This window comes from Arvicanthis niloticus, chromosome 1, assembly GCF_011762505.2.
Source record: "Arvicanthis niloticus isolate mArvNil1 chromosome 1, mArvNil1.pat.X, whole genome shotgun sequence".
Lineage (NCBI taxonomy): Eukaryota > Metazoa > Chordata > Mammalia > Rodentia > Muridae > Arvicanthis > Arvicanthis niloticus.
The window spans coordinates 52092767-52104954 of NC_047658.1; the positions used below are offsets into that span (position 1 = coordinate 52092767).

Sequence of the window (12188 nt, forward strand, 5' to 3'; positions counted from 1 at the left end):
CAGTTACCCTCCAGCACCATCTCTGCCTGTGGATCACTGTGCTTCCTGCCACTGACAATAATGGACAAAACCTCTGAACCCAATGAAATGTTTTTCCTTTATAAGGTCATAGTGTCTCTTCATAGCAGCAGAACACTAATACACAATATGTACAATTAGTCACATTAGGCTGTAATAGAAAATAAAGTATCAAGCTTGTAATAATCATTTCCAATTGTGAAACATCTAAATATTATGCCGTGGATCTGAAAGATTAATGTATTTGGACACCTGATGGTGCTGTTTTGACTGGTTGTAGAAATCTTTGGGACAAAGGGCTTAGCTGGCAGATAGAGGCCACCAGACATGGATCTTGAGAGTTTAGTTCAAACTTACATTTTTATAGCCTGACCCACCAACCTGTGACAGTGACAGTGCTACGCTCCTGCCCCACATGCCGCTCTTGTCAGCAAGGCCAGCACCCTCTGAAACTGTAAGCCAAAACTATCTTTATTCCCTCAAGTTGTTTGCCACAATTAGAAAAGCAATACGCTGAGTAAAGTTACTCATGGCATAAGAACTCAAAGAGTTATGAAATTGTAATTTTTGTTGTTGTTTTTGTTTGTTTGTTTGTTTCTCTGTGTAGCCCTGGCTGTCCTGGAACTTACTCTGTAGACCAGGCAGGCTGGCCTCAAATTCAGAGATCTGTCTGCTTCTGCCTCCTAAATATTGGGATTAAAGGTGTGTATCATTACTGCCTGGCAAAATCATTAATTTTTAAATATAGTACTATGAAGAATAATGTTAGAGAAAGAATCTGAAATTACAGATGTATCAATTACAACATGACAATCAAGCAGATGGAGAGGAAGACGGAAACCAAACAAGGACAAGAAAATAGTTTGTTAGAATCTTGGAACTAAAAATACTTCTTCCCTCTTATTTAAAATTCTAGTTAAAGTGCCTACAATGCCATTTGTGCAGCAAACATATTTAATAAAGTATAAGCTAGGCAGTCAACATGGAAACAGCAGGATAAGAACAGAATACCACATGGATCTTAGCCACATATTACCTAGTTTATAAACTGTTTGTATCAAATAGTAATCATACTTCAACCTCCATCACTTCTCCAAACATCACAATACAGCAGTTAAAGCAAACCAGGGCTGGAGAGATGGCTCCAAGGTTACGTACATTGTTCCTCTAGAGGACCTGGATTCAGTTCCCAGCACCCACGTGATGGTGTACAACCTCTCCTAAATCCAGTTCCAGAAGATCTGATACCTCATTCTGACATTCTTGGGCACCAAGCGGATATAATGGTGCACACACATAAATGTAGGCAAAACACATCATAAATGAATAAATCCAATAATAAAAATGTTAAGGCACAAAGCACAAGGAATTGCACAGTTCCTTCTTTTCCTAATCCAGACGATACACTATGGGGATGTTTCTCTCAAATTAGTGACTCAACAATATAGTAGTGGATCTCCCCCACATAACTGGGCTGAGATTTGGATCAGTCAATTTTCCTGCCTTAATCTCTGGAGTAGGAGGTCTTTAAAACTAAATGGCAATCCTCCTGTCCCCCAAGTGTGGAAGCTCCCATAAGTAATCCTGGCACTTGGGGGACTAAGGCAGGAAGATCCTGAATTTAAGGCAAGCTTGAGTTACACAGTAAGAGTTTTATGTTTTGGTTTGTTTTGAAGACACATTCTCACTATGAAGACCACGCTGGCCTCAGATCCAACTGTACTGCTTCCCCAGTACTGGAACTAAAGGCACAAGCCACCAAAACCAACTAAGAATAGTTTCTAAACAACCAAATAATAAGTAACAATTTTTTGGCAGTATGCTTTCATTTGCATAAAAGATAAACTACAGAAGCACAAAGGATACTTATACAGAAATAATATTCTCTAGCTAAGCTACATTAGTTAAGCCACCTTAGAAACAAACAAGAATATTGATTATTGACTATTTTTACCTGGAACATTTCAACGAGGAAGAAGCAGTGGAAATGACTTCTTCTGGAGAAGGTGGAACAAAATCTATATCATAATCATTGTCATTGTGTTCAACATATACAGCTTCATCTCCATGGCTCTTCTTTTCACTGTCTTCTACAGAAATACAGTTGATAAACACAGATTATTTTAATAACCAATGAGACAGACTAGGCATGAGTTCTTATGAGTGAGCTTTTTTTGGGCAAGTCATAGCCACCAGAACGTTTTGCATTGGAGTCTTGTGCAGGTTAATGTCGGCTGATTTCTTCACAAAGAAGTGAGACAACTGTTAGAGGGCTGAAGCTGGACTAGAGCCAAAGATTTGCTTAGGAAATTCAACCTATCTCTAGTTAAATTATGAAACTCGTGTTAAGGTTCTTCTGCTTTCTACTCATACTTAAGTAAGAGTAATATGCAGCAGGTAAGCCTAATAGCACAAACACCGTGGGTCTGTCTTCTTTCTGTTTGGTTTGAGACAGACTTTTTAATTAACTCTATCTTCCTGCCTCTGCCTCCTGATGCCAGGATCACAGATGTGTCACACAACTGGCATATACACTGGTACTATACAGACCAATAATCTTCTCTATCACAGAACTGTCCTAGCTGTACAAGCATCTCTTCTGGTGTTCTCCAGTTTTACCTTTTACCATCAGCCTAGTATTCTCTTGAGAAACAGCAACACAGTAGACTGAACAACAGTTTTGCTGTTCTTCTTCATCATCATCATCATCATCATCATCATCATCATCATCAACAACAACAACAACAACATCAACATCAACATCATCAACAACAACATCAACATCCCTTTCCAGCCATCTCTCATTGTGTAGCAATTTTAATAGACCTGGATGCTCAAAAACTTTAGACATAAAAATAACCAGTACAACATAAAAAAAAATTTTATATGACTCTATAACCAGTGCATTTTATGGCTTAAGCTAAGTGGTGTTACAAGAATTAAAAAATTAAAGCTTAAAAGTTCCAATGAACTAAAAGTAATTATTCAAGGGTACACTTTTGAGACTGCTATGGGTTCAGTGCAGTCTTTACACTATACTGAAACTGCTAGCAGCATCCTAAACCTCCTGTCCCTTCCCACTCACTCAGAGAAGCTTCTAGTTGTACCAGCTCCATTCCTGGCGTGTACTCTATTCAGTACATAAAATTCTTGAAAAAAAATCATTATTTATATTTACTGTACCTTTTGTATATCTAGAAATATCTGGACACAAATATATTTCATTGTGCTACAAATACCCACAGTACTCACAGATGAGTGGTTTGGAGCTTCCAAACAGGCAAAGCACATAACCGAGGTGTGTAGTTGGCTCTGCCATCTGGTTAAAGCAAGTGTACCGTGTTTGCCTGACATGGCCTAATGATGTAGTTTTCTCAGAACATATCCTTGTTACCAAGTGATACACTGACTGTAGTAAACAGGATGATCAGGTATTACCATCAATATTACATGTACACTTTGTGGTAGCAAGCCATTAAGAAATTACACACATGGAAAGGCTTATCTCACTTTCCAATCCTATCACTAGACACCTATTTCAACCTCTGCAGACCTGCCTTCTTCATGTCTAAAGTCACAGAACTAAGCCCAGCAGAGCAGAGAGTAAGACACTCAAGGACACAAGCTGGTCTATTCTCCCAATGCTCAGCTTTAGATTAGAAAGCACTGAAATGAAGATGAGATGACGGCTACCTCTTTCAGCTCCCAAGGGAACTTTTGAAGACTGACTTTCCTGTGTGTCTTTCTCCATGAGCTCCTCAGAAGCAGGGTCATTGTCAATGCAGATCACATCCCTGCTCAGGTAGTCTGCCGCCTCCTCCTCTTCCTTCGTTAAATCCACTTGCAGGCATTCGGGGGAAGGAGTCAAGTCAGTCTTTACAGCAGTTGCTTTATGAGGTGGTGGTTTAAAGAAATTTCTCTTAGTCTTTTTCGGTTTCTGAGCGGTGCTTACTTTTGTGGCAGGATTCTTGGTCAATGAAACAAATGCGTCTGATACCGACATATCAAAGTCATCCATATCAGCCCAATCACTGAGGGAGTCTGCTGAAGAACTAAATTCTAATTTCTTGAAAACAGACATGTGGGTTTTCTTCACAGCTGGGGTTTTTGGGGTAGTACATGAAGCATTCTGAGGAATCTGTACTACATCCGGCAGTGATGGTTCAGAGTAGGTCCCCTTGCTTTGCTGCCCTTCAGGGGAATTTTTAAAGAAGCCATCAATCTTTGCCTGTTGCTTTGGTTTGTGGAGTGGAGGTTCGGTGAATGAAAAGGCCTCAGACACATTCACATCTTTATCACTTAATGCAGGTGTCTTTACCACAGACACACTAGTTACAGACACATCACCCTCTGATGTTTTCTTTTTAAAAGTAAAACCTCTGAAAAATAATGGAAAAACTGAATTAGTGAATTCACTTGTTTCTGCTGCTGAGGACTGAACCCAAGGCCTCATTTATGCTAAGCACACATTCTATCATCTATAGATGATAACCTATAATCCCAGGCCCTGATGGATCCATTTCCATTTTAACAAACTCATTAGCCTATAAAACATTTCTTCAAGTGTAAGTCACATTAATTGTATTACAAATGAGCACAGAACCCATCTCACTCTGCGGTTTTGAAAATTTACCAGGTAACTTAAATATATTTGGTTGCTCTGATCCTTCCCATTCAGAGGCTAACTACTGGGCACTGAGAGTTCCCAGGCCAGTCCCACAATTTATTTCTCAGGCTGGAGGTCCTTAATAGTCCCCTCAGAAGGAAAAGACAGGATGTGTTGAGAGGGGGGAGGAGGGGCAGACAGACAGACAGACTGACTCAGAGTGGAATTTGCTACTGTGACAAAGAAAAAAAAAATGTAGGGAAGAAAGGAGTTTTTAGAAAGCTGCTGCGATCTGAAGGACATAAGAGGCAGAGGCTGCCTGCCTGCTGACATTAGAGACTAAAGGTCCACAGTGACATTAAAGTAATTTTAAAGCAGCATACCTGGAGCAGTGCTTGTGATCTGATGAGGGCGCAACCTAAGTACAATTTATTATTAGGCACCTTAGGAACTTGGGATATAACTTGCAGGAGACACAAGAACTAGAGTGTTCCCTAGTGTATAGGTTGTTTTCCTATACAGTTTTACAGAGAATATGAGATTACACTAAAGTATAATATCTGTCCAAATTTACAAGAAAATTCATTACTTGTTCATCCAACTTTACTGAACAAGTATGTGCCAGGACCCGTGTAAATCTAGAACAGTCACACCCAGATCTGCTAGCACAGGCTCTACTATTAATTTGCAAAGTGGGAAAACCGCTGGGCCCCTCATTTTCTCTGTAAGGAAATGAGAGAGCAGGAGGAAGCCTGGTGTGGTGATAATCCGAGCACATACAAGGCTGAGGCAGGACTGCTACAAGTGTGAGGCTAGGCAGCCTGGACTGGAGTGAGTTCTAGGTCACTAGATCCCAGACTCAAACAGAGCTGAAAGGCAAGAGCTCCATTTGTATGACACCTGAGCTGTCTTCTACATGTATGAGAATGAACATACTTACGAAGATTTTGGTTTTGAAAGGCTGAGTTGATTATTAAGTTTTCTGGCTGAGTGACGCTGTAGTTGTTCTTGTAGATTGTTCAGAGGAACAGCAGCCATGATCCTAAAAGAAAGAGGGCAACCTTAGGTACTTAGTATCATTGGGCATATTTACTGAGGAGGGAAAGAACTTGACTTAAATAGTCACTATTTAGTTCCAGATGTGCCCAAAGTAACATGATTTTGCTGCTTTTTTCCTCTCTCTCCTCTTCCTCCTCCTCCTCTTCTTTTTCTTGTCAAGATTGCTTTAACATTTTCATCCAGTGACATTTAAAAGACGTAATTTTTAACTAGATTTACTTTAATAGCAAAATGGACTGGTTTCCTCGTTTCTTCAGCAGATGCTAAAATCAGCACAACAGATAATGGAAATGATATAGATAATAGAAGGGCTTGAAGAAAAATGGAACCTGGCATAGGCTTGGAGGACACATGGGAAGTGAGAGGGGAGGAATGATCAAAGCAAACTAGGAACCCAGGGGACACCCAGTAAGTGAATTCTCGGTGCAAAAGTAAAGATCCAGCAAAGAAAGAACTCCCATGAGTGCAAAAGCTAACCAGCAAGAGAGCATGCTACAGTCACTTTGCCCCAGCCTATGGCAGTCTGCCACATACATTTATATCCCTTGTGTAACAAGTTCTTGCACTGCTTAGCTTTCACCCAGATAGAGCACAGCTCAAGCCACCTTGAAATCACTGAATTAAAGAAAGACAGCTGTGATCTATGAAGTTTTTAAAAAGTTACTTCAGATGAATTATAAACCATCTTCCCCACCCAATTTGGATTTAAAGCAAAATTTATTATTAGTGTGTATGTGTGCATGTGCCTGTGTGCTTGGTGGAGGACACCTGTCATTCACAGATGTGGAGGTCAGAGGGCAGCTCTGTGCAGCAGCTTCTTTCCTTCCACTTTTCTGGAGGTTCCAGGGATGAATCCTGGTCCTTGGCTTATAGAGGAAGCACTTTTACTCACTGAACCACTTTATAGATCCCTCTGTTTTTTCCTGATACAAGGTGTGGTGGTTTGACTAAGAATGGCTCCCATAGGCTCATATACATGAATGCTTAGTCACCAGGGAGGGGACTCTTAGAAAGAATTAGAAGGATTCAGGGGTGTGGCCTTGTTAGAGGAAGCAGGTTACTGGAGATAGGCTTTGAGGTTTCAAAAGTCCATGCCAAGCCCAGTCTCGCTCTTCCTGCTGCCTGAGGATCCAGATGTATAACTCATAGCTCCTTCTCCAGTACATGTCTGCCTGTGTGCTGCTATGTTCCCTATTACAATGACAATGGACTAAACCTCTGAGACTGTACGCAAGCCTCCAATTAAATAAGAGTTGCTATGGTCATGGTGACTCTTCACAGCAATAGAAGTGTTTGTGGTTCTATGTGGGTAGTTTTATTATGTTAGGTGTAATTATAACTTGGTTAAATATATAATAAATTTTGTGATTGTATGTGGGATAGTTATATCATGTTAGGTGTAATTATGACCTGGTTATTGTTTTCATTTGGAAATTAAGCATGACACAAGGAGATATGATTATGTCAAGTGGGCAAGAGATGGACTTGTGATGGCTATTCTTGGTTATCAAATTAACTACATCTGGAATTAAATTAACTAAAACCCAAATGGCTGGGCACACCTGTAAGGGATTCTTAAGTAAGTAATTTGAAATGGGAAAAGCCACTTTTAATCTGGATCTTTGAGGATGGAAGATACACCTTGAATCTGAGCTAAACATTCTGCTGGCAGCCTATATAAATGACATGGAAGAAGGAAGCTTGCTCTTTACTTGCTTGCTCTCACTGGCTAATCAATTCCTTTACTGGCATTAGAACTTACATCATCATGACTCCAGTGTGCACTAAAAAGATCAACTGAGATAGCCAGCCTCATGGACTGAAGAACTACTGGGTTCCCGGACCTTCTGTTGGTAGACAGCCATTGCTGGATTAGCTGGACCACAGCCAGTAAGATTAGTTCTATGAATCAGTTCCTCAAGAGAATCCTGACTAATACACAAGGTCTTACTATATAACCTTATCTCAAACTCATGAACTTCCTGTGTCCAGTGCTGGGATTACAGGCAAATGCTACCATACCCAGTTTATCATTCTATTTTTATAATACACCTTTGTTTTATACCATATACATATCTGGAGGAAGGATTAATAATTTTAGATAGATCACACTACATTGTTCTAGAAGTCCATTTTTGAAAATGGTGATATTTAAATTGAGTCATAATTTTTTAATTCAGTAACTGGAATTATCTTATTGGTTTCAAAATAATAAATCAGGTCTGGGGAGATAGCTCAGTGGGTAAACTCAGTGTGAAGACCTGAGTTTAAAACTAAAGTACATGTATAGTATGTATCTGTAATCTTGGTGCTTCTGTAGTAAGCAAAGATAGGAGAATCTCTGGAAACTTGAGAGCCAGTTAGCCTAGTGTATAGAGTGAACAACAATGAAGACACACACACCCCAGGGGAGTCTTCTAAACAATGAATCATTCTTTACCTCTAAGAGTGATCTCTTTTTTCCAAGTACCAGTATGAAAAATTAACCATACTCAGTATGTTTCAGTCCAATATAGTATGGCATTTCAAACCCTTATGAATGTCACTGTGTTTCATGCTTGGCCAATGGAATCTGTTTCAGACGAATCAGATATCAATCACAAGTACAATTTGAGACGTGACTAAAAATGTCTTTTACATGGAAAAAGAGAAGTTATGGTATTTTTTTTGTTGTTTTGTTTTTTTGTTTTGTTTTGTTTTGTTCCAGACAGAGTTTCTCTGTGTAGCCCTGGCTGTTCTGGAACTCACTCTTTAGACCAGGCTGGCCTCGAACTCAGAAATCCATCTGCCTCTGCCTTCCAAGTGCTGGGATTAAAGGCGTGCACCACCACTGCCCGGCAAGTTATGGTATTTTAACCGAACGTGAGTAAGCACAAAGCTAAGTGGAGTGAAGAGCGTAGATGCACACATACATAAAATAATGAAACACAGGGTGCAGTGGAATCCAGCTCATGGATGAAGAAAACTTAAGTTACAGAATGAGACAGGCTCAAAAAGAAAAGATGTAAAAGGAGTGAATCAAACAAACTGGAAAACTATATCCAAGCCAGGCATGGCGGCTCACACATGTAATTCCAGCACTTGGGAAGCTGAGACAGGAGGATCACTGATGTTTGAGGCCAGCCTGAGCTATATAGTGAGCTCAAAGTCAGCATGGTCTACACAGGGAAACCCTATCTCAAAAAACAAACGATGAAAAGAATAAATTAAAGGAATCTTATTTGAACTAGGTCTTGACACTATGATTTTAGATCAGAAACAGAGGGAGCCTATCAGATCATGATATTCCGGGGTAGTTTTTTATTTTTGGTGGTACTGAGGAATAAATTTATTTGTCTGAATTAATTGTTGGCTCCAAGAACCAACCGTCTCCTTCTGCTAACCTAGGCCTAGTCTTGGAATCTTCTAGCCTCCATACAATCTTATCTAGGCCTAGAATGTTTTCATTCTCTGAGACTTACTGTTGGAATAAGCTCACCCCTTCTTGTTCTTTCTGAACTCTGTCTGGTTCAAATGAGCTGATTGGGTTCAAACTCCTCTCCAAGCTGACTGATTCAATCTGATCTCCTTTGCCTCTCACTGAATTGCTCTGCTTGGCCTCAAAGTAACTGTAGCAATCTGTTCTAATCTTCTGGCTCTTCTCATTCTCTGGCCCCTTTTGTCTTTACCTGTATTTAGGTTGTTCTCTCTTCTACCTGCCTCTGAAAACTCTCCTGGTAAAACTGCCTCCTCCCTTTTTTATCTCTGTGCTGCTCTCTTAAGTGGCCTCTCTTTTCTCTCTATTCTCATGAGGGTTAAGCATTTCTTATTCAGTCACATCTTTCTCTAATTCATCACTTTTGCCTGCCACTCAGTTAGACATCACTTTCAAACATGGTGATTCCTTCTACAAACTAACTTTACCTTCATAGTTTGTGATTAAAGGTATGTGCTAAGGATGATGAAACAGTGCATCACACCACCACTAGGTAGAAACAGGTTTTTCCAGCAAACAGTACAATTTTGGGGTTCACAGTGTGATCAAATATCCTGCAACACTGAAGATTGAATGTAGGCTTCACACACTTTAGGTAAGTGCTCTGTCACTAAGCTACATTCTTACCACTTTTAAAACTTTGATTTTGAGACAGGGCCACACTAAATTTTTCAAACTGACCTTGATAACAAGATTCTCCAGCCTTGGCCTCCTAAGTCAGAGTCCTAAGAGGTAATCTTATAAAATTAGGTCAATTTAAAAAGAATGTTTAAATTCTCCAAGTGGATGGGGTGGGAGAAAATCAATGAAAATAAAAAGTAACAAACAAGAATAATGTTTTTTTTTTTTGAGAACTATAGAAAAGAACATTTTTAGAAATATTAAGAAAAACAACAGGCAACATCCACTCACATTTGATAGGAAGGGAATGTGTTCTAAGGAGGTCCCCCCCCCTTTTTTTTTTTTTGAGAAAGGGTCTCTCTATGTAGCCCTGGCTGTCTTTGAGCTCACAGAGATCTGCTTATCTTTGACCCCAAGTGCTGGGTCTGTGCTATCGTATTTATTTGTTTAGTTGTTCTGTGTGACACTCCAAAGACATCTGTAAAACTCAGTTCTCTCCTTCCACCACATGTGTTCTGGGAATCAAATTCAAGTTGTCAGTTTTGGCAACAGGCAACCTTTACTTACTAAATATACCATATTTTAATAAGCACGACCAGGTGGTGGTAGTGCATGCCTTTAATCTCAACACTTGGGATGCAAAGGGAGGCAGGTCTCTGAGGCCTATACAGTGAGTTCCAGGACAACCAGAACTACACAGGAAACCCTGTCTTGAAAAAAAACAAAACAACAAAACAAGCCAAGCATGGTGGCACAACAGAACTTGGGAAACAGAGGCAGGTAGATCTCCGTGACTTTAAGACCAGCCTACACAGTGAATTCTAGGCTAGGTTACATAGATTGTCTTAAAAGTCAAATCAAATCAGTAAATAAAAGATAAATAAATAAATCTCTTTATTAACACAGAGACATGGCATAGAGAGAACAGGTTGTTTGGGGGTTGGTGTGTGGAAGATCCATTTCTTTCAAATAAATGAAACAATTTTTAGATCCATCAAAATTAGGACTACCTTCTCTTTCTAGGTCAAATGTTCCTTTCATTCTTTTTGTTTAACAAGACAGCTATTTCAGAATATCAAGAGGTGGACTGCCAAAATGACTATTCTAAGACACTTGGTGCCAAGTAACAGTCAGATGCATACTCTAGTTTTCTGCTAAAAGTAGAGGTTTTAGAAAGTTGTTCCTGAAAACACAGCCAAGTTCTGTGAGCCTCTTACCTAAGGGTGACCTTCCCTGGGAAAAAAGCAGTAAGCCTCACACATGAACATAACTCATGAAGCTCCTCTGTGACCCTGAACAAGAGCTCTATGAAACCAAACACTAAGCAAACAATTGCAACAGATTTTACACAGGACTCTTAGTAACATTGTATGTTTTTAAAAATACATACATACACACAGTTTATTTTCTGAAAAAAGTGATGTGAGGTTAATTATCAACTTGACAGAGTCTAGTATCAGTTGGGAAATGAGACTATAGGCATGTCTGTGAGAAAACATATTGATTAACTGAAACAGGAAGATACATCTTAACTATGTGTGGCACATTCCCTGGGCTGGGCATCTAGGCTGGAGAGAGGGAGCTGGGAAGCTGCACATACTCATCCCTTTGCTTTCTGATTGTGGCTGCCTTGATTTCCCTGAAATGATGGACTGTACACCCTTTCTCTCTGAAGGTACTTTTGTCAAGGAAATTTAGCATAGCAACAGCAAAAGAAACTAGGACAAGACTTGCAACATTCTGTAACTTAAAGTAGCAAAACAGCTGTCCAATGTATTCCTGAATTAGTTATGCTTATCAGAGTCTTAGCCCATTTTTTTTCTAAGATTCTTCTCAATTACTGTTTTTTTTAAATAGGTTTGTCTCATTAAAAAATATCTACAGTAAAAATGTAGTCAAGTAATTCTCAGCCTTTTACAAATAGGTTATATTTCAATAATGTGTTATAGGCAAAATTATGCAAAACAATTTATAGGAAATATAAATAGAATTTACATGTTATATCAAAAGAATTCAGGAATTAAAAAGTTATAAAAATAAGCTAAAATGTCCAAACTATATTTAATCTATATGACATTTATAAGAACATAACAAGAAAATGCAGAAAACTAAAAGTTAACAAAGTTAGGGATGTTGTACACCTGCATAATCCTAGCACTTGAGTTAGGAGGGTTACCAAAAAGATCTTGATTAAAAGGTCCACCTAGATTACAGTGAGGGTGTCTTCATCAATAAACAACACTAGGTGACTCTTTCCAGAGAAGCCCACATCTACCCTTAGGTGCATAAAACAACCCTGTTAGTCTTCCTCTCTTTCAATGCCTATACTCAAATATGTATCAAAAGCTTTTCATAAAACCCACCTTTGAGCCAGGCGGTGGTGGCACACACCTTTAATCCCAGCACTTG

The 12188-nt window shown here is 39.3% G+C and overlaps 1 protein-coding gene across 1 annotated transcript in view; it reads right to left on the reverse strand.

Moving 5' to 3' along the window:
- Blm (BLM RecQ like helicase) overlaps positions 1–12188 on the reverse strand; it is an 82084-nt gene that overhangs the window by 53582 nt on the left and 16314 nt on the right. Inside the window, exons 2-4 of the mRNA XM_076936673.1 lie at positions 5565–5666; positions 3712–4397; positions 1973–2108 (exon numbers count right to left, since the gene is read on the reverse strand). Coding sequence (XP_076792788.1) covers positions 1973–2108; positions 3712–4397; positions 5565–5662 — 920 coding nt within the window. The 5' untranslated portion in view covers positions 5663–5666. The remainder of the gene's footprint in view (positions 1–1972; positions 2109–3711; positions 4398–5564; positions 5667–12188) is intronic.